This window comes from Mycteria americana, chromosome 2, assembly GCF_035582795.1.
Source record: "Mycteria americana isolate JAX WOST 10 ecotype Jacksonville Zoo and Gardens chromosome 2, USCA_MyAme_1.0, whole genome shotgun sequence".
NCBI classification, from domain to species: Eukaryota; Metazoa; Chordata; class Aves; order Ciconiiformes; family Ciconiidae; genus Mycteria; species Mycteria americana.
This window is the reverse complement of record NC_134366.1, coordinates 49,051,315-49,074,770: the sequence shown is the minus strand read 5'-3', so window position 1 is coordinate 49,074,770 and position 23,456 is coordinate 49,051,315. Positions and strand designations below refer to the sequence as shown.

General features: G+C 40.9%; 1 protein-coding gene across 4 annotated transcripts in view; it reads right to left on the bottom strand.

The window, feature by feature from the left end:
* TMEM108 (transmembrane protein 108) overlaps positions 1-23,456 on the bottom strand; it is a 167,473-nt gene that overhangs the window by 66,229 nt on the left and 77,788 nt on the right. For all 4 annotated transcript variants that reach the window (XM_075493305.1, XM_075493304.1, XM_075493302.1 and 1 more), the window contains one exon: positions 21,913-21,994. In XM_075493305.1, the coding sequence (XP_075349420.1) occupies positions 21,913-21,952 (40 nt within the window). In that variant the 5' untranslated portion in view covers positions 21,953-21,994. The remainder of the gene's footprint in view (positions 1-21,912; positions 21,995-23,456) is intronic.

The window sequence follows — 23,456 nt, the reverse complement described above, 5'->3', positions numbered from 1 at the left end:
CTAGGGTTTGGATTATAAGGGTGATTGCAAAGGGCCAGCATGAAAGCTTGTTTAACTGCTATTCGCAAACCAGTACAAACCAGAGGAACAGGGCAGGTCTGAGTGTTTCAGAGAGGATGCTCTGATCAGACTTGAAATCTGTATTTTCTCAGAAAAGTCAATTGTTGTTTTCTTCAAATGCAGAACAAGTGGTTCCTTTCCTGCTAAAGCTCACCAACTCTTAAAGACCTTTTCATCTGTGAGCGCTGCTGAAGGGGAGTTGGCTTCAATTTAAAAAGAAAACCCACAAGAAGACATTAAGCCACCAGATTACTTACGGCCAGCACTTACGTTTGCAGGCCCCAGTCTCTGCGCAGGACATGGGCAAGACGGGGTGCAGGGATGGGAAAATGAGGCAAAAGATAGATGAAGTCTTTCAAAGTTAAATGGGAAGTTGGCAGTAGAGCCAGTTATTCAGAATGACATCTCAGCCCTGCTCTGCCATGCTTAAGCCAAGATGTCCCTTCTAGCTGGGCATTACTCAGCACAGTAACGCCACTGGCCAGGGTCAGAGAGCTGAACAAATGTGAGAGGCAAAGAGAATCCATACAACAAGAACAAAAACACATGAAAGATAAGGAAACTCTGTCAAAAAAAGTACATGAGATAGTAAGAAAACCCAATATAGGTGAAAACACCCAATATAAACAAAGAGGATTTGAATCTGTGATTCTTAATAGGATGAAAATGTATAAATCAGTGCAATCTCCTCTCTCCCAGGGGAAGTGAGTAAGGAAGAGGTGCACACAAGCATTTCAATGTATGCTCAGTCTACTGGTTGAGCACTGTGGAATTATATTATATTATATTACATGCTTGGCTAGCTTCTAATAAAGACGACAAGTGAAGACCAGGGGCAAAGGTTTCAGTGTACACTAAAAAGGGGAAGAAATACACCTATTTCATTGTCCTGTGGCAAGTAATGGTGTCCTACTATGTGCTCAACAGGCACTACCATTTCACTGTAGTTCATCCACTTCGGTGATAAGTACAAAGCCCCCCTTTCTGAACAGAAACTACATGTTGCTTTTCTCCCTCATAAAGTCATAGTGATTATGTGGAAAGAGCAGGGGACTTCTGCCTCCCCAGAAGATATGCACCCTATGTGAGCGGAGTTCTAATCACTTACACAGCACCTATCTGCAGGCCTTACACTTACTATACAGTTACTATGTCACTTACTATACAGTTCTGGGTGAAATAAAAATTGATTCATTTACTTTTTGCTGTAGTTAGTTTTTCTTTTTATAATCCTGAAGACCAGAAGGAAAAATTAACACAAGATCATTTTTTTCCCCTAGTTCAGTAAGCTAGACTGGTTGATAAAATGAGTGAAGATCTTGCACTAAAGCACTGGGCAGGGCCTTGAGGGTGGAGTCTGGATCTACCAGATGTCCCTGCAATCTTGGGGAAGCCAATTCCTACGTCATTTCAGTTTTCCAAGGCTAAAATAATACTTCTGCTCATCTTCCCTTTGTCCCTTTGATTTTGAATGCATTACGATCCAGGATGGTATTGCGCATGTGTGTATGGGGTTTTAAAAGTGAGCCCTTCTGGTTGAACACAACAGTATTATTATTATCATCACTAGAAATAATAAACTACAGAAAGATTTCCTCAACTTTTGGGCCCTTGTCCCTGGCACTTGAGGATGGGCACAACCTTGACAATGTTATACATGAGGGGCAGTCTTCTGGCTGTAGTAACTTCACCCTATCCACCTTAAACGGCCCCATTTATCTCTACATAGTGATTTCCAGTGGCTCCTGTAAAAGGGAGAGAGAGATTGTCGGGTACAGACCCGACATAGGTGAGAGGAAAAAGCTTCCTGAAATTAAGGTTGCCTTATATTATTCCATTACTGTGGGCAAAAGTGCTGATGCAGAAACTGTAGAGCTCCCCAGCAGTCAATGGGGTCTGTCATACCAGAGATTAGCCTGGTCACTATACCCTGACTGTACAGTCACTTTGCTATAGCTAGCCTTTTAACTTCTTGCTAGCTGAGGCCAAAAAAGGGAGAACTGGGACCCTTCCTATAAAACACTCAGTTCTTTCTGCCATGGAAGTAGAAAGCCAAGAGCTGCAAAAAAGCCTGGATTAGCTCTCTTTTCATTTTCCATTATACAAAATGTTCTCAGTAGAGATTAATGTCACGATCAGGCATTACTTCATCCAAGAAGGAAGGAGAACTACTCAGCCATCACTCTGAGAAATGAAAGCAATCTCAGATCAAATCATCACTCTTCTGCTTTGATCAAGTCATCATCTGAACTAAGTCTGGTCAAGGAAAAAAGTGGTTTTTGAGGCAAAACTCCAAAATTTGGATCCATGTTCACCAAAAACATACAACAACCAGGAATTACACAGGAAAGACGGTTCTCCAGATGTTTCTGCAACACGAGCCCAATCATCCAGCCACACCTAAAACCCCAACCTGATGCTTCCAGCTCAGGTGCACCAAGAGCCCCCAGTTACAGGATGCCTGGACCCTGTGCACAGGCTGGCTGCATGGCACTGCCATAGCTGGGTGCCCTTCTGGTGGCTGGTGGGGTGGCTGGAGCTGGCACTCCAGCTCTGCTCTGCCACCAACTTGCTGAGGGTCTTCAAGTAAGTTGTGAGTTTCTTCCCTGCATAGATTTGGCTTCCCACCTGCGAAACAGGCAGAGAAACTAAATATGCACCTGGTTACACTACCTATTTCTACCTACAACAAGTGTTTATAGTACACCAAGCACAGAAGTAGTTAAGGGCGATTCATTTCTGGATCTCACTAATGAGGTATGAGATGTTCGGTTTATCTGCACAAAACACCATGAGAGCCTCAGAAGAAGAAATAATGCACAACGTTATTACTTTGTAATTGTTCATACCTGTGTCTGTGTCTGAATTACCAGAGATGTTTGTGTCTGCTGTGCGATGCACAGCAGCAAGGTTGTTTTTTTTTTTTTTCTTTTTGCTCTACTGAGAGAAGCACATTGTGCCATGGAAAAGTAACTCACAAGACCCCAGTCTTACTACTACTCACAGCCATGCTGGGGGGGGCAAAGGTACATAAAATCATATGGCTGGACATTATTATGCCTGCCGTCTGCTCCTCCTACACCTACAGAGAAGTCAACCAGAGGCATCACTCCATACAACTTTCCTCCTCGGGCTGTGCACCACTCGTATAGCTGTAAAATTGGTATACTTCAGGGGATCATTTTCCTATGGAGCACCCTACCCCTGCCACGTATCTGCTATTGGTTTTTCACATGACAATCAACCAGCTTAGCTGCTTACTATCTAGGACTACCATAAATAGGCAAAATTTAAAGCAAAAGCAGCAAGGAAGGGATATGAAAATATTAAAATAATTCAGTAGATCAGTTTTCTCATTGGAACAGGTGTGGAGGGAACCAGATCACATTTAACACCAGTATAAATCCAAAGATGATTTACTGAATTAAATTTTTTCTCCTCAAAATTCAATTATCAGAGCAACCAAGACAAGAATCTGGAGCTGATTGCACCAGCTGTGTTCTGACAATGCCTAAATTCCTGTACTAGCAAAAGAAATAAGTTGTCAAGGACCAGAAAATAAAGTAAGACATAGTTGAGGGATTTCAGGTGGAGTATTCATGCGAGTAGCTGCATGTGAAAAAGGACTTCCACAGACCTTCTATATATGCTTCTGTGAGACTACACTAATGCAGAAAACAGAAGGAACATCCTTAAGAAGATGCTTTAATGGATCTCTACTAGCTTAAAGTTTTGCAAATAAATGTCCTACTAAATCAATGGATTTGCAATACAGTATCAGTATTTTATTAACTGCAGTGAAGCTGTGCCTAAAAGATGAGTTTTACCTGACCAAGTCCTAACTTGAATTAAAACCTGCTTTGTCTTCACTGTTTGTCTTCACTTTGTCTTCTGTTGTCCAAATCTAACCAACTAATCCAGGGTTTGGTTTTTGTTTTTTTTTTGCATTGCAGGTATGTCCTAGGTTTATAATTATGTATAACAGAAGAATGAAACGACGAGTTCATGGACACTATGGCTTACTGAATATATTCATCCACAACAGGACACTAGAAAGTTATTCTGTTCGGTATAAAAACCACCAGTCACAGCACATCAGTTGCTTAACTACTTACAAGCTTTTACAGACATCACGGGCAAGAAGCATTCCCAGCAAGGATATTAAATGGAATCTAAATTTTACTAGTATTACTAGTACCCAAAATGTTTAAATTAACTACTATATACTAGGACCCATCATACTGCTGGCAGGACAGGCACAGACATTGTGAGTGAACACAGTCACTGTGCTCTTTATCTCACTGTACTGCATATATTGTATACACTGTATACATTGAGGTTAATAAAAAAGAAGGGTTTGAAGAATGAACTGTTTTCAACAACATGAACCCTGACAGAAAGACACAAGAAAGCCAGTCACAGCTCACATAAGTAATTGGTTTATATCTGTCATACTTGTCTGTACCATCTCCATATTTTACTAATATAATACATAAAATAAATACATAATATATAAAGTATATATAAAACAGGGTAATTTATTTCAGTGGAGTGATAATGACTTAAACCAAGCTAATCATGCACTTATTTGTGTGCACTGAGAGTCTGATTCAGTGAATTAAAGAAATTTGAGTGGTGTGACTCTGGACTTACTCTAGTAGAAATACAGGCAGAGTATGATCTTTAGACCCTATAGAAGCATTAATAATAAACTACTTTTACTTGTTCCTTACGGCAATGAAACAATTTGGTACCAAGCAGCTCATACACTGAAAGATGAAAGTTCAGACAGAAACCTGGAAGTGTTACTCAGAGCACCAGAGATCCCAGGGTTTCCCTTTGGTGACATCTTTCTTCTTGTTACGGTGTAAATGCAGCATGTTTCATGCTCTTGCATTCTCATTCACTTGTGTGAAATATTTCCTAAACAATACTAAAAATTAATCCTCATTTCCAATGCTTCCACATTCCCATTATACATACTGTTGCTTTGTTGACTGACCTGTACTTGCTGAGCCTCCTCTTTACCAAAGTATGTTAATGATTTCTATCTCAGTTGTAACAATAATTTTTAGAGAAGAGAAGTTCAGGACTATTCTTTTTCTTCCTCAAATATTCTGGATCTTCTCTTGAGCTAGACCTTCCATTCATTCATCCACGCTAAGCATTTTATTTAGTGACTGTCAGCATAGACACGGTCGCAGCGGAATGGACTGTCATTGGTTTTTTGGGGGAAGCAGCTTGGGTAGCTGCAACTCTACCTAAACTTTGCAGCATTTTCCTCACAGTGTGATTAATTCTTGTTCAAATGCTAGGAAATAAAATTAAAGGAATGAAAACTGCAGGAGCTCCATCATTGCCAGCAGTGTTTTAGAGTATTGCAATCCCAACATACATTAAAAACAGCCTAAGGGTGCTTTTAGCATACTGACTTAGAACTAAGCAAAGCTCCTTTAAAAAAGAGATGCATTATTCCCCTCCATCACAAAAATTGGCTGTAGAGAGGAGCCGTCACAAATATAATTCAGTTCAAAGCCGAATAAATAGCTAGAAGGCTGCTGACACGGATACTATAGAAGCATAGCAGTCATACATACATTTCCAAGGTCTCTCCTTTACATCATCTCCAAACTGTGCCACAGAGCACTCGTTCAGGGTGAAGACTAGCCACCCATAACACAGTTTAGCCTCTGCCTTTCTGCAAAGACCGTAGGAGATACAGTTAGGTAACTTCAGTGTTTCCCCAACAATTACTTGAGAAGTTCTGCAATATTTTTGTCTAATGTATCACTGCAATATATTTTCTCCACAAGATCACAGAACAGCAGGGTATACAGTTCACTCGCAGATATCCATCACCTTTATGTTTGCAGAGCACCTAAACAACAGGTTCCTGGTCCTTGCTGGGGTTTGTAGAGGCTTTTGGGCTGGAAATAGGAATACTGAACTGCCCTCACCAGAACGTTATTGCAACCACAAATTCACTGATGACTGTTTCCACGTTGTGCTCCTTCCTGATGCTGATGGGCATCTCCTGGAGGTAGCAGCCTGAATGAGTTATGGGCAAAGCTATGCATCTCCCCTTTTCCTGTTGAACAATCCTACCACGTTCCTATGACAACCAGCAGTGCCAAGGTCCTCTACAAATGAAAATGGGGTCAGAGAAGGGGAAGAAACCACAAGATTGATGCAGTTCATATGCAAACTCGCCCTAGAGGCAACTTCTTAACAATCTACAGTGCCTGATTAATGCACCATAGGGTAGTAGATATCCTTAATGCAGGTATGGCAGACAGGTTGAAATTCTCTTATGCTCAACAATGGACAAATGGATTAAGTAATGGAATAAAAACAAATTAATATTTTAAAACACTGAAATATGTGGCAAATTCAGTAGAATATGAGGTACCTGTCTCCCCCTGGATACATACAGTTCCCAATCTATAACTCTTACAGTTTAATATAAGTGACAAAGCCCCAGACCTGTCATGAAAATACATCCTCAGTAGTGGCCAGAGCACTATGAATGATATCAGTGAACCTCTAATGCAGCTACTAATTTTATATATGAAAATGGCAAAAGAGGTGCTTATGGCTGGTGATTTATGTCTCCATTAAAACACTTGTCCTTCAAACCAAACCCTGCAATTCATTGAAATTAACAGAGTCTTAAAATTGGAATATGTATTATAAATTAATGCATTTTTGATCTTATATAATGACAAGTATCATACTACTGGCACCCTACCTTTCCTGCATTAAAAATACTGCCTGCACTAATACATATTGGCTTACTCAGAAAAGCAAACCTAAGAATGTAAATCTCTCAAGCTCATTTACCAGAGTCTTCCACAGTATTCTGCCACAATTCAGTCCAGAACTACCAGTTTTGAATTCTCCAAACCTGAGAAGCTCTCAATTCAGTGTCTTGTGCATTTCAGGGCCGTCAAAGTGAAACCATTGCAGCTAATAACTTTATGAAGGGAAAATTTTCTCACTGCCAAATTCATGACTGTTTCCTACTCTTGCACAGATGCATTGTAGAAAATATGTTTTGCTTTCTCTTGCATGAAAAAGCAGCCACAGATGACTGGCTTTGCGGAACGACTTCATTTTCTTTCTTACTACAGCTTTGACATGTAGGGAACTGCACTGATCGGAGAGCAATCTTCCCCACCCTTGCTGGGTGAGCTACCCTCACCCGCTCTGCTCTTCTCCTTCAGTGGTATTTTCCAAAGGGCTTGCCAGCTGCAACAGGGGCAGCTCTGCCAGACTCCTTCCTCTGCACTTCACAAGGGCCACCCAGAAATGCTGCAATAAGATATTATAAGTGTGGGTCCTCCTTCAGTGGCTGTAAAGGAGCTACTTCTTTTGGTAAGTCATCCCTGGCTGTAAATGCTGAGCGACAAAATGCATGGACCCGCCAGGCTGGGCAGGACTTAAACATCAGCGTGGTCAGCTAGTGGCTCTTGTGAGCAGGAGGTGGACAGCTGAAGAACTGCACGACACTGCGAAGCAGAGAGAAGAACTCACCCTCACTGATCCCATGACTGAGAAAACCACACAAGCTGAAGAGTCTTTCCTAGCACAATTGTCTTGTTATCTCTAACTGTAAAAAAAAGCTCTTGGTTCCCCCCTCTACCAAGTAAATTTTTTCGCTTCCCTCTTGGCACAACAACTGATGGATGCAGAGGAGAAGCAGAGTACTGAACATGAAATAATGCCTCCTCCATTGCCTTTTTTTAGCTTGCTTTTCTCCACCTGTCTTTTCTACAAAGCACACCTCATGACAGAAGCTTCCAAAACGAGAAGACAGCGCCACAGGCAAAATCAGAACAGGCGATTTTCCCCCTTTGTTTTTTTCCAGAAGTCTCTTTTATAGAGGTTTCCATTTCTGGTTGCCAGGGGCTCTCGGCAGCAGGGAGGCTGACTGAGCATTGTTATGAAATGTCATTTTAAAAAGTCTTTTTATTAATATTTTCCCCAAATTTATTTGTTTCAATAGCAGAAGATTTAGTGTGAGTTTTAGAGTTATGTTCAAAATCCATGAACACGAAGGTTGTTGAAACTATGCAAAAACGTATTGCTTTCCAAAGTAACATTAATAATACATTTATAGATATTGAGACCCGCTCTATACTAGTTGAGACAGAGTATGGGTGTAATGTATTCACAAGCACTGTGGATAAATCACCTCGATAAATTCTTCATGCTATACTGTAATCTCCAAAAGCTCTCTGACTCGTAAAAATCAGCCTTGCTGATCCGTCTGCGATTCTTCTCACTATCTTGTTATTCATCTGCCAGTGACAGCTGAGGTTGAAAGAACCAATGTCTTTATACATCTGGCACCACAAAACAACTTTACTTCACAAAAGAAAGTCTTGGTTGTTTTTAAAAAAATACTAACACAAACCTGCATCCTCCTGTACACCTCTCCTCCATGTCCCCCCTCAGCATATCAGATCACACTTTAAAAATATACTTATCTGTTCTTTGGTTCTCATGAAAGCAGTAGTCAAAGCTTTTCAATAATTTCTACTTAATATTTAAACACAAGAAATAGTTCTTCCAAAATTATCAGTGAAATGGACATGCTGCACGACAGTCCTTTCTTAACAGCAATAAACATATTCTACTCACAGCTAAACTTTGGAGAAATACACCTCTGTAAGCACATGCATTACTTTAAAAATAAACTGTAAATACTACTTTGATGATTTAAGTACAGAGGTGAGCCAAATGCCTGGTCTGAGTTTCATTCCCTTGTGAATGCTGCTGCCCAGAACACACACCGACACATCCTTTGCGCTAGATCATGGGCTCGGGAACATACCACTCCTATCAATATAGTCACTGAACAGGAACAGAAACTCTTGCCACAGCCAGTGACAATATGCCTCCAGTCCAAAAAGCGGGACACACAATATGCAGTTTGGAGATAGAGCAGGACCATGGGATCTCCTTTCCTCCACAGATACAAAGCTTGAACCCCTTCAATCCACAGGACAAAAGAGGCTTTACACTTGTCCATGCCATGCTGAAAAGCATCACCTCAGCTAGACCTAAAAATTTCACCTTGAAACACTGAAGATTGAGATTTCCCAGTCTCCCGCATAAGTCACGAGACAGAAAATAAGAGGGACTCTACCACAACTTTGCTGCATTGTCTGAAAAGTAGAATACAACTTGCAAATTAAAATTTGAGAGTAACATGTCTCTACTCCATAAATCTCACGTTTGTGATTAAATATGTTACGATAGGTGTTGGTAACATTGTAATCAAACACCACCTGATTTCCAAATGAGTATTTGGATTCATGAATTCATTTGAATTAATCTTCCATCCTCTGACATTTTGACAGCAGGCACCTGAGGGTGCAGAGAACATTCCCTATAGGGGACACATGCCTTTGAGGATTAAATGTGGGATTATTCAACCAGGAAATTTAATTTTAAAAAACAAGTACTAGGAGACAGATTTCTTTTTTCATTCATTCTTCACACTTTCTGTAATAATCTGAATACTTCTAAAAATAAAAGCAGAAGGGTGGCATAACCAATGCCTGTTAATAGAAAAATAATTGGCTTAAATGAGGCACACATTCATATGCACAAAAAATAAATGGCCCACCAATTCTTTTGAGAGTTACAATATTTTTAGCCTTATGGTATTTCTTATTAATTGTTATAATTACTAACTAAGAGCCAAATGTGTGCTCGGCACTGTACAACACATCCAAATACTGTCAATCCCTAGCCCAAAATGCTTACAGTTCAAAAGATAAGAGGTGTAGGAATAGGAGACACTGAGAAATGCAGCGGCGAGAACAACAGCCCAAGGTCTCCCCGATATGAGGCGGTGGATTAGGCCCCAGTCTTGCAGCTGCATCAGGAACGTCCCTCCTCTGAGAACAACAAAATGGGCTCTAAGCCTTTTCTCCTCCACAGAGTCAGCAAAGGAAAAGAAGCAAGAAAAAGGGAGCATGTTTTGAGGTTTAACAATCCACACTGGTTCTACAATACATTTGGAGCCCTTGGCAATTTATGCTAATTGAATGTAACCCTCAAGCTGTTCTTCCTGTGATGGGGCTGCTCTGGAGCACGGCCAGCCCAGAGTCCAGAGAAGCACGGCCTCCTGCGCTGAACCATGCCGTGCAGCTCCGGGTCGCAACAGAGCCTGCAAACCAGGGGAATAATGCTGAAAATTTTGATATACCAGTGAAAACCACTGTGGGAAAGGCATGTTGCTCTGGTAAGAGTGAAGCACAGTTAACTGGGTGCCCTGGTTTGAGCATGGTGCTACAGCATCCCCACAGCTCTCCCTGCTGCTGGGTTTGCTGCCTTGCCTATTTTACATGAGGCCAGGAGCAGGGCACATGCGCAGGAGGGAGCAGTGGCCTTCTCAGGGCTTCAAATAACCACCATAGTCACCAAATGGCACCGTCACCTTCCACGAGATGGATGGATATCCATCCATCCATCCATCCATTTAGGACAAGAGGAAATGGCCTCAAGTTGCGCCAGGGGAGGTTTAGACTGGATATTAGGAAATTTTTCTTCACCGAGAGGGTTATCAAGCATTGGAACAGGCTGCCCAGGGAAGTGGTTGAGTCGCCATCCCTGGAGGTATTTAAAGGACGTTTGGATGAGGTGCTTAGAGACATGGTGTAGTGGTGGTTTTGGCAGTATTAGGTTTATGGTTGGACTCGATGATCTTAAAGGTCTTTTCCAACCTATATGATTCTGTGATTCTGTGATATTTTCTATACTGGGAAACACCAATGAAGACAGGTACCTTGTAATCCAGAGGAGAAGCTCAATTAGCCAGGAAGGTAAAGAGATGGTCCCAATAACAATTAAGACCAAAACATTTTCCTCAGAATTTCCTTTGATTTCTGAAACAGATTTTCCTGAAACAAGAGCTAATAAAGTCCAGGTACACTGCACACCACTCACCCCAGGTTTTCTCTGGCTCTGTAAACTACGAGGAGAGAGGACCTTCCTTCTTCCTGTAGAAGCCCTTTCTTCAACCATGTACACTAAGCATTCTCTGTCTTATGCTGTCTCCAGTCCAGCCATCTCCAACTTAGAGGCCAGAGGATTTGTATCTGATTCCCTGTCAGTCACATACATAATTTGCAGTGACTTTGCAACTAATGGTCCCAGTCCTAAATCTCCCAAGGGCCGGGAAAGATGCACTGCAATATGTATAGCCATGGCCCAGGGTCCTGTTCCTCTATCTTGTAAATGATCTCTCTCCTGAGGGATTGCTCTGCTTGAAAAAAAAGCTGCTAGTGTCCATTCCTATTAAGCCGTAGCAACTACTCCATTCCTGCACATCCTCTTTGTCTGCTCCTGGGACTCGGTCTCAGAGCATCCTCCTTCCCTAAGCACCTATTGCTCTTTCTCTCTTGCTGGCGCAGGCTTCATCCTCAATAACTGTCAGGGCACTTCTGTGCAGCACAGGCTGTAATGTGATTAACTTTATGCTTCACAACCTCAGTGTTAAGAAGCAGGTCCCAGGGCAGGGATTTGACATGAGGCTCTCAGGGATGTATAGGGCCTCGATCAGAAAAAACAGCTCTTCCTTCCTGGAATGGCAGAACAAAACAGCTTTGAAGTAGGTGAAATTGCCAGTTGCTCTAAGGAAACAACACGGCTAAACCCGAGCATGACTGCAGTGAAAGACATGAAACGGGAGATAATTGCTCCATTCTACCTCCAAGACAGGGCCAAAAGATCACAGGGTATGAAACCATTTTCTTTCTCTCTCTGTGCTTTAAGGCTCTGAATTAACTCTCTATATACAAATACAAGTGGTTTGCCCTGCAAGCATACTGTTGTCCATTTATCAGGTACTCTCATTGTTTGTTATCTTCACTTTCTTCTCTTTGATATCTTAATTGTGGTGTCTGTATGTTAATTGTTAATGCCCTCAGCAGTGAGAAGCTGTGATACCATAATGAATTTGTAACCTCTACAGGAGCCAGTGGTATCTAATGCTTTAGAAGATACTGCAAAGTCATCATTCTCCTTCCCATGGGATGCTAAATTCAAGAAGCACTGCCTTTTTCAACTGCATAAAGAATTAGAAACTTCATGTTAAAGTACTGAGAGCCCCTCACAGGCTGGCCACAAGGGAATTCCAGCAGCAACAAAGCCCTGGGATTTACAAAATGGACTTACAACCTGGCCAGAAATCATGCTGGTTTTCATGCAGTTTACACAAAAGTACTGTCACTAATACTCCATGGTTCACTCTGAAAGCCACAATGAAATGCGATATGAGGTCTTGTATAAGTGCACAAATTTTCAAACTCTTTTAGGTTCTCCTGCAATGACTCATAACTATTGATGACATTGGTTATCAAGCTATTTAAAACCAATATTCCTCAGGGATGAGAGGGAATTGCTTGTTCCCTTTCTAGCAATAAGGAAGGTCCATGGGTTAAAGACCACAGTGAGATAGAGTCTGTTGTACAGTCTGAACATTTCCATCCAAGCAATATTTTAGCTTTCTATGCAGAGCATACTTTATTCTGTCACAGGACTGGACATGTGCTTCTACTGTTGATGGCAGTGTCTTGAAAGATCTCTATATGCACCAGCAGTACACAGTAAGAACAACAGTATAGTGAATAGGGAATATGCACCCAATAAATTTGATCACCACAAGTGTTTTAGTGGGTATATGAAATACACCTACAGATTGCAACTATACCTGCAATAAGAAATTAATATATCTGCTTTATTAAGAGGAATATCCAGTCATCTCTCCCCACCCTGCCTTGCTTCCTTCCCTGATAGGATACAAGAAAGGTTTCTTTTCCATCTTCTTCTCCCAGCAGCTGGAATCTGTTATAGCAGAATTAGGAAGCATTGTCCTGTGAAAGCTACTCTGACCATGGCAAGCTGCATGGCAGCGTGAACATGCAAGAGCAGCCTTTGTGGACCAAATGCATGTGGGAGGGTATAGAAAGGACAGAACGCTTCTCCTAGAGCATGAGACAGATCAGCTCATCAGCTGTAATTGGAGACTTAAATTAATTGCATAATTTCACTGGAACCTAAATTAATTAGTTAATGTCTGCACAATGCTGTGACTTGATAAAGTACTGAGTAAGAAGCATTTGTTACCACTACTAGGAACAGTAAATGTGCACTTGATTCAGTGTCCCTTCTTTTTTTTTTTTTCTTTATAACTCGGTCTTAGTAAGCACTGATTATTATTCATCAACTCTGAAGCAAAAGACTTATGTTCTGCACAGTATTACATAGTTTTGAAACAAAGTCTGCTCCCTTACATTAGGAGAAAAGGGATCAGATTTTCCAAAGTATCTTGGCACTCCGTATCAAAGAGACATGCCTAGCACAATTCTTAAAGGCACCTGCAGAAGTTTCACACTTATCTACCATTAAGATGAAAAGCAGATGAACACCTGGTTAACCTGCTTAGGTACTTAGGAAAACTCACTGAGTGCCCAACTGAGTTATTATATATTTGCTGATTTGAAAAACCTGGCCCCAAAATCCTGCCCTTGTCCCTGGATATGACAGGAGCCTGGTCTTGAGTGAAAGGAGTAGCTTGAAGAACCATGTCATCATCACAGTATAGAAGAAAAGCTCAGTGATGGGAAATCTGGTGGGGCTACACAGCACTATTCCTTCAAAACCTGGAGTGGTGGATTCCTTCTGGGCACTTGTGGCACACATTGCAACAGACGCACCAGCCAGCATGGGGACCCAGCCCCTCCACCCCAAGAAAACACGGCCTTGGGGTTGTGGTTCCCTTGCCTTCTCTAGCTGAAGGGATGTGGTTTTAAGTTACTATAGGAGGGGTAGGGTATCCTTCCTGCCAAGGTCACTTTTCAAACATCTTTTGTGGGACATATAACAAACATCTTCCTTTTATCCAAGAATAAGGGGGGAGGGGGGGGAGGGATAATGTAAAATGGGGCTGTGGGCTTTTTCCAGACCTTGGGAGCACATCCTGCCCTTGAGGTTTCGGGCATTAGAGGATATACATAGTTTAAACCGATAACGTAGTACAAAACAATACATTCATACTAATTATGTATAGGCCTTGATTTGTCAAGGAAGTTTTGCAGATGCCTATCTTCAAAATAAAGACCAGCTGGATGCACTGCTCTGCGAAGCAATGGCTTTATTCCAAAGGCTAACTTAGATGATGTTTCACAGCAAGTTTTTTTGCAGGTGGAGTTCTGAAGTCTTTCATTGAGTTGAATGCGCTTAAATTTTGGCATACGCTCAGGTTCTTTAGAGATCTATTGTAAAACTGGAGAGGACATATATATATTTGCTATTTAGAGATGGGACAGGGATAATACCCATCACATGCTGCCAAGTTGGATGACACTTGGTTTTATACATATTTCTTCCAAACTGTTTCCACAGCCTGCAATGAGCTTGGTTTTATAAGTATTTCTTCTAAATTATTTACACAGCCTACAGTAAGCTACAATGGACACACATATGAGTGATCGAAGCTGGCATAACCTCCACAGTTAGGTCTTCCTTGTTCAACAATAATGGGATGTAGAGTGCCAAGGGCTGGGTGGAGGGAGAAAAGTTCAAAGGCTTTGCAAAGAGTCAAAGACATTTTTAACATATAAAAGTTCCAGCACCTAACACGGCGGTATAAATATCACTGTATTACTGATACCAATGGTACATGTCCATGTGCATGGCAGTTCACACATGGGGGAATATTAGATAACAATGTATATTAAGAGCATATATATATATATATATGTTAGCCATTTTTCTGTCTTTCTCGCAGGAACACTGTCACAGGCGTTAGATAATTCATGGACATTAGACACCAGCATGCGTGCTGACATAAAAATTTTCTTATGTCAAATTACTGGAACGCAGTCTAACAGAGATTGAAGCCTATGGCTAGTGGCTGCTGTAGGAGCAGCCTGTCTGGTGCTAAGAGCTGTATTTACATATTTAACTGCCTTTGCTGGATTAGGGCTTGATTGCAATACTGTCAAAAACATACCAATGTCTCTTAGGCACAGCCAGCAAGGAAAGAAGGCTTTGGGGAAGGAAATAAATGTTTGACAGGATATTTTTGTTTTATAATGCAACATATCAAAGCAAGCTGGGAACGTGAAGGCTGCGAATAAAATCCCAATCCTACTAAAGGCAATGGGAGTTTTGCCACTGAACTCAATAGGACCAGTATTTCATGGTCGCTAGGCTCCTGTCTGCATATCAGTAACTTTTCCTCCTCCACTTGACTTGACGCTGAGCCTCAAAGACACACAGATGAAATTGCACAAGCCGCTAAGTCTTTGTTCCTGAAGTTTCATTTCTATTAGAGATGGATGAATAGACTTTTGAAAGGGAAAATAGAGAAAAGTCACATTTGTACTCCTGCCTATTCATTCTCGCTCTAAAACCTCTCTCTCAAGGCTTGAGGCAAACAATACTGAATCTAAAAGAGAAGATGAGACAGATACATTGTTGTACAATGGGGATTGCTTCAGGTCCAAAACACAAATAATTCATGACATAAGATGGAAATAATATTGTGGATTCATTTTTGACCTATCAAATTATTGTTTTAACGAGAAAGAAAGAAATTTTTAAATCAAATCCTTGCAGCATTTTCCAACTTGGGTAAACATCCATATTTATATATATGTATTTAATATCTCTTGGTCTTCTAGCATAATGACCATGGACCTTGTTACCAGAACATCTCACAACTGGTGTGTGAATGCTTGATGAACGTGAACACCAGAAGTTATCCATGTTCTCATTAATTCTGAAAAATCTACAGGGTTCTAGTGCAAATAGCACCAGTATAAGCACAAAATTGAAGGTACTTAATGCCAAGAACATAATCAGACTATCAAACGATATGTGCAAAGGCACGAATTGCTTGCTTGCCAATAGAAAAGGCAACTATATTAATATAACTGTCTGTTGGCTTTTTATCCCATATTCAGTGTCAAGGACTTAAACCATGACCTGAAATTCTACAGTCCCGGGCCTATTCCACATCTTTCTGTGTTTCAGCAAACCTGCAAGAACAGTGGAGAAGTTTTCACAATATGTTAGTTGTTTGGGAGGGTTGCTATGTCCTAAACTTGTATCTCCTCTTGGCAGAACAAGGCAGAACATCCTCTCCCCAATAGATGTACCTCAAACTCCTTAATGAGTTTGTGCAATCTGTGAAATGCTACCAAACTGTAATGTCTTTAAGGGCAAGAATGTTCATGGAACCAGCAATTTTAAAATAAATATTGGAAACTTTTCATGGGAACAATCTTGGGTTTAGAATCACAAGAGCCATCTGATTCACAGAGCTGTGCTTATCCAGGCAGCGAGCAGGAACACACTCTCTTGTCTGTGTGCAGCTGAAATCTCACTAAAGGGCACATCAAGGACACCGGAGCCTACATCTGCTAAGAAATGCATATTCAATTTAGTGCCTTTATAAGGTGCTCCAGTTTGCTTTTAAAGCTCTCTTTCAAAAGGTCGGTTTTCAGGAAGGGATCACAAAATGGAAAGCTGCAGCTTCTTTCAAGAAAGCAAAGTTTTTGCTGAGAAACTGAAGCAACAACCTTTAATTGAATTCTGGGAAAAGCAAGTGTTGATGGACTGCTTGCTGCGAGCTGCCCGATGGGCAGTCTGTTACCAAGCCACGTGACTCTCAAATACAAATGCTCGAGCCCAGCGAGTATCCCAAAAAGCTTTGTACATGAAACACTGCATACCCAGAGGCTGTTTACCTTTCTAATTTTTAAGCAAACCAGATGGAATCTGTTGCTGGATAACCACTCCCTGCTGCTCTCTTTGCTCAAGATAACACCTACCAGCCTAACAGAGCACAACAAAAATGTTGTTTTCTCTCTGTGAGTCCTCGTGAATGACAGGAAGAAACTCTCTGCTGATCTGTATCAAGTGGTCCCCAGTACCTTTAAGCATACCTCAGCTGTACCTTTCTATCACACAGATTAATTATACATAGCTCATGAAAACTGAGAGCCCTCTGTTGAAGCAAGCAGGCTCATCTGCGCTGAGGACACAGTACCTACTGGTCACAGGATCAGAGGGTTTGATGGGAGCTTTTGAAATCATCTAGATGACCTCTGTCTCCCCTGAGAGATGTTTTTTTCCATTTGGTGCTTCAGTGGCAGACTAAAATCCTCCTGACTAGCCTGTTCTAGCATTTCAATGCCCTAACCTGCTAAAGCATTTTTGCCTGATGTCTAATGTCAAGCTACCTGCTCTATAAATCCATTTCTTCATGTCTTATCTACTACTATGGGCAGAGAACAGGTTATTCCCCTGCTTCTGGCAGTAGTCTTTTTTGTACTGTTACCATGCCGTCCCACTTGCTATAAACAAGCCATGTATAATTGTATAAACGAGCCATCAGTGCATACCATCTTATTAATACCACGTAATTATTCACAGATGGTACTTGGCAATAGAAACAGGAGTCGGTGGGTGTTGGTTCCTATTAGAGGCAATAGGCATTAGGAGATAATGCTGCTCAACACCTTTCAGAAGGCACTGAGAATCGGGTCTTCCCTAAAACAGGAATTTGACAAACTCCCATTGCTTATCAAATATTTATGAAAAGAGGGATGAGCCCCTGGCCTTGCTTCAGACTCGAATGGAGCACTGGCTTGTGCTAACCCTTTCTACAGGGCGAACTTCACTGCAAGAGGCTTAACCGAAAGTCAGTCAGGCTGCCAGTTAAAACCAAGGAGGGCGAGCTGCATCCACAGCAAGGGGATACAAGATTTGTGACAGCCTGTATTATAAGGCACGGCCACTCACTGCCATTTTTGCTCAGTTTGCTACAGGGAGTGGTGCAAGCCTGTACATAGGAGACTCTTTCTATTGATATTACTGGGCATTGTGCCAGGCCTCGGAGATGAAAGAGTGATGCTTGGGAACGCAGTAAGTGATAATGGCATGAAGAAACACTCAGACTGGCGTTTATTTCCAGATGCTATGGTGACAGGTCCTCATACAGACGCTGGTGCTGTAAGTAAACAGAAAATAAAAGTCCTTCCATTTTCCGGGAAAATAAATGTCCGAAGAAGAAAGTCTCGTATACAGCCTGTGTGCCAAGGGCTTCACCAGTTACCTTTCTCCACATTTTTCTCTAGTTTATATGCAACTTGGAAGCCCTTAGTGAACAGTGCATGCATGGTAAATTATAATGTGCATGTTTTATTACAGAAAATGCAGACATATTGTGGCTCATGCTGTAGGGCTTAAATCATCACATTAGGTCTTTATAAAAAATGGAGATCGCTCAGCCTCATGGGAAAGGCATTTGCATCTTCATCATTACAGAGGCAACAAACTTCATCCATAAAGATGTGCCTAGAACAAATGGCAGCAAATTGTGGACACATGTTTTGCTTTAATTGGTCCTCATCAACTCAATCTAGCTAGTGACTTCAAAGAGCTCTCACTAAGAAACCTCTTCCAAATTTTTTGTTTTAATCTTTTTATTTTTTTTTAATGTCTTAGAGATTTCAGATTACATTGAATCTTTGAAGATACAGTTTGAAAGAAAGCACTGCTTCTTTACAGTTACATCACATGTTTAATTACTTATTCATAAATTATGAATGACTAGAAGTAAAGTAGCATCGCCCAGAGCCCCTGTCCTGAGCCAAATGTAGCACTGCAATTTTTACAAAGTCTACCTCTTGACAACTGGGATCAGATTCAAGCCAGCTAGAACCATATTCAAAAGAGCAGCTGCTGTTAGTGCCATTTTCACATACTATTCTTGATCAGCATAAATGGATGGAATATGGTCTTTTTGGAAAGCACCACAGAAGAATGTGAACGGCAATAGACTGATTACATAACTCATCTAAAATTCACAAAAAGAAGACGTATGCTACAATTAAAACCTTATTTAGATAGGGGCCTGACTTTTAAAAATACAGCTAACAAATCCCACTAGTCTGTAAATCAGAAAAATATCTACATAAGTCTTTTCTTCTAGCCCAAAGCCAAGCAGTCCTCATGAGTACGAGGGTCCCACTGTCTCAGACACTGCACAGACACAGCGGAACACAGCACAAATGAACAGAGGTGGAAACAAATACACAGAACGGTGTAGCCACTACTGGCCCAGTGGCACAGCTGGGACTCAATCAAGATATGACAAGCCCCATAGCAACAGACCAGTCTGGGGATGAAGCTGCTTCTTCCAACATTTCTCAGCCATGGGCATGCTCACCAAGCACAGTTTTATCTCTCCAGCTGACCACTGTTTCTACAAAAACCACCAAGACCTTGCTCAAGCCATGCCAGATTTTGACTCACAAGAGTCCATACATAGGGCACTTCTCTCTATAGCCCTAAGCCTCAATTAATCACTCATAACACAGCAGATGATGAAAATGCTGCCACATCAGAGAGGCAGCACCATGGACCCACTTGTTGCAGTTGCAGATGAGGAAGGCAGGCAGGCGTAGGACATTGGTGAATCAGCCCAAAGTAGAACGCCCTCTTTTGACACTTTCTCTGAAGGTTTGTTTTTTTTCTTCTCTGTATAGTAGCAGCACTTTTCCCTCTTTTGTGCAAATGAAACAAATAAGACCATGCTGCAGGCCCCTTTTATAGCATAAAGAACAGTTACAGGAAACACATTAAAGTAATTTCCTCTTCCTTGGTTGCAGAATGCACTCTCTGGAGTTTGTTTTTAGTGTTATGATGCAACCAGGGAAAATGCGAGCTTAAGTAACACATCTACAGGGCATCTAAAAGAAAACTGATTTAATAGGAATTAAGTAACTTGGTGGATCTTGCCATAGGCTTCTTACAAACCAGCCAACCAACCAATCAGTGAAAAAACTCATTCCAGATGCCCAAAATATCTCTTATATAGCTATAGCTGTTGCATTTCTTAATGATAACTACATTTAGTACACATCTTTGCTGCACTCAGAGAAATAAAACAGTTTGTTTATCTGCCAGTAGAAACAGTATGTTCAGAATCCATCTTTTCAAATTACATCACAGAGTTCACAATATCGTTGCTTATTCATACTATTTATATGTGTGCGTATATATATATAGTTTGCTCAGTCCTTCCCTCTTCATTTTCAGTGTTCCTCTACTTGCTGCCTAGATCTTCAACACACTACCCTGAAAAATACAGTTTAAAGCAGCAGGGATAGCAATGGGGAATGCTGCCAAGCTGGGAAGCATGATATTAAAAAAAAAAAAAAAAATTACATAAAGACCCAACACTGTGATAGGTTGGATGTACAGTATACCATCCTTTTTCCCCCTACCATGTTGATGGAAATGTATTCATACAGTTCAGTTTCATATTTTCATTACAATGAACCTAATGTTGCTCCAGCAACTGAGATAATTTTAGGATTAAGTTACTTTTCAACATGCAGAAAGATGTTCAAAACGTGATGTCAAGTATTCTGGGTCCTTAGCTATTGTAAAACTACCACAGCCTCCACTGCTGTCAGTGGGTTTCTGGTTACGGTCCTCCCTGAGGAGCTCTCCCCTTTGCACTGCAGCCAGGCACACCACCTCTGCAAGCCAAAGGTATGTGGGGCAGGTCACGTAGGCACATCTGGCCTAGCTTTATGCTCATTAGAGCAAAATTGTCTTGGGTGCACCTCTGGAGTTCCTCCTCAGATGCCATGAAGACACAGCTGAATTTCTCCTTTGTCATAGGAGGAGCTGTGAATAAGAATAGGAACACCGGCCAATCTAGCAAGTAAAAAGAAATCTCTCGCTTTATAACCTGATGGTAATGAGTAAAACAAAGATATGATATTAACCAGATTTCTGTAACAGTCCATAAAATATGTTAGACTTAATTTTCACACGTGCCAATAAAAGCAATAGTCCTTGCATTTCTCATTCTATGCATACTAAGCATGATTTTCAGGTTTCTGTCTTGCTTGGACCAGAATAAGAGAAATCCATACAAAATTGTGTAGTATAATACATATCTTTAAGTCAGAAATTCTGCTGAAGAGACAACGTAAAAAAACTTTTTTAGATTCTTACCGTAAATTAGCAATTTCCTTTGTAAAACATACGATAGAGTGATTACACTTACATTTTGTCTACTCTTATTTCATTTAAACTCTAAGATTTTGAAGAAAAGTTGTTGCTTGTGATGTTGACTCTGAAAATTGTCAGTCTACAGAAATGCTCGAACAGTGTCAATATGGTTTTACACCTAAAAACTTGCTTTACTCCCATGAATAGGGGAGGAAGCCCCCATCTACACAGTCTAAATTTCGCCTGAGTCATTCTGCTGGAATTTCATACTGGATGACTCTTCTGAAAGCCAGAACTTAGAAAAAAGAAACTAGTCATCTCAGGAAGTGACGTAAAATTTAGGGCTGTGTGAATCTGGGGCTCCCTTCCCTCACTCACAGAACTTTTATTGAGAGGCCATCACCAGACATGCCATATGGGATGTATCTCTTTTGTCCACTGAGAACTAGACAAAAACCATGATTACAAAAACGTTGCATTATTTCTTCCAACCACCATCCTCCTCTGCTTCTGCATCTCATTTTTCTGAGGGTATTCACAGTTGCAAGGCACAGCAAATCACTTTTACTCTTGTACAAGACTCTGCAGAATCAGCTAATACTTCAACTCATTTTTTTAATACATCTCCAAATACCTCAGTTAACAAGATAATTTAACTTCCATATGTTCCTCCAGGTACTTGAACCAAGGCACACGGTTAAGTACCTCCCTGAATTGTGCCCTGCATAAATATTACTATCTTATGCAACGATTTGAATATTTCCTTTCTTACAGAAAAAAAAAATAATATTTACTTACTAAACAGTTGGCAATAGAGGACCTGTAAGCTTCTCTTCATGGTATCATGTGGTCCTGCTGGTCTGCCAGTTTATTCATGATTCTGTCAAAGAAATCAAGAGAAGAAGAAAATTATTTATTACAAAATACATGTTCTTTTGTTATACCTGTTGATTATAAAGTAAGATGAAGCTTCACAGGAAAATTGTATTGATTGGGAATTTGGGAAATTGCCTAACTGCACTTTGCTTGTATTAGCTGTGCTCTCCAACAGCTTGGCAGTGAAGGGTAGAGCTATGGCCAAAAAGGGGGAAAATTCTCAAGAGTATACAAAATACACCCACTGAGAATTACTTTTACGTTGCACCTATGACTTGATAAAATCAATCTCACAAGAGTCTTATTAGTTTGGAGAAAGGATCCTCACTGGAAGAGCAAACATGAGGTGCGGACACCACCAGGCAGCTGTGCTGGGCACACAAGGCTGGAGTCTCCTCCCCGAGTCTCACCTTTTTGTATCCCTCAAGAAGTACAACGAGGAGAAAATCCACTCTCCTTTCCCAATCAAAACTTCAGTGGGGCTGAAGGGGGGAGATCCCAAACTGTTTTGAAATTGTAGCACAGAGGACAGCTTTGTCCTGGCAATTTTTAGCTCCATGTTAGCCAGCTGATGTAGCTCGTGTCACCTCCTGACCTACCCCACCAGCTACCTGGACTGCAGCTAGAGTTGTGGCAACTGGAGAATCTTCTCCATGTCCTTGGAAACGTTCTCTTTCTCCTAAACTGAACTATCTTGGTGTAGGAGGGAATCTCTAGAGAATTCTTATAACTGCTGTCTGAAAATGGGATGTGGCAAAAATATCTGACCACCGCATCTCCCCACCTTTGCCCTATTGGGGAGTGACTAATAACATTTTAAGTGTCCTCAGATGGTATTTTCAAATACTTGTCACATATATTTTTCACCTCAGTTTTAAAAATACTATGAAAAAATAAATCCCAATCATGCTGATATTAATTATTCACATTGTGAGGAAAATAAATGCATAAATCAGAAGTGAAAAGCAAATGTAATCCCAAAGCACTGCTGTGAGTAATATCTCACTGAGTACCCAAAGACAACACAGCATTTAAGCTCTTCGTTCCATAAAAAAGCATTTGCTAAAGATTCATAACCAACTTTGAAAGACAGGACACCGAGATCACCCTCCTAAAATGCCTCTTGTCAATATGAAATAGCATGTAGTATCCCCTAGTTTTCAGTTCAATGTAATTTCATCTTCTGAACTCCTGGGGACATTTCTGAGTCATTTTAACATGCCCCCATATAAATCTTACAGAGCTTATTTAAAATGCGATCTTGAAGACATAAGATAAACAAGTCAAACCAATGAATAACACCTTTGAACTGAATAAACGCTGAAGAGTTTGTGGAAACAGAACTATGTTTGACTTTAATGTGGAAGCCTCAAAAGGATCGTGACTTTTCTTGCCCGTGTTCTGTAACAAAATCCAAGCATCTTTTGTTAAGTTATTAGATAAGGAAATTTATATACACAAACACA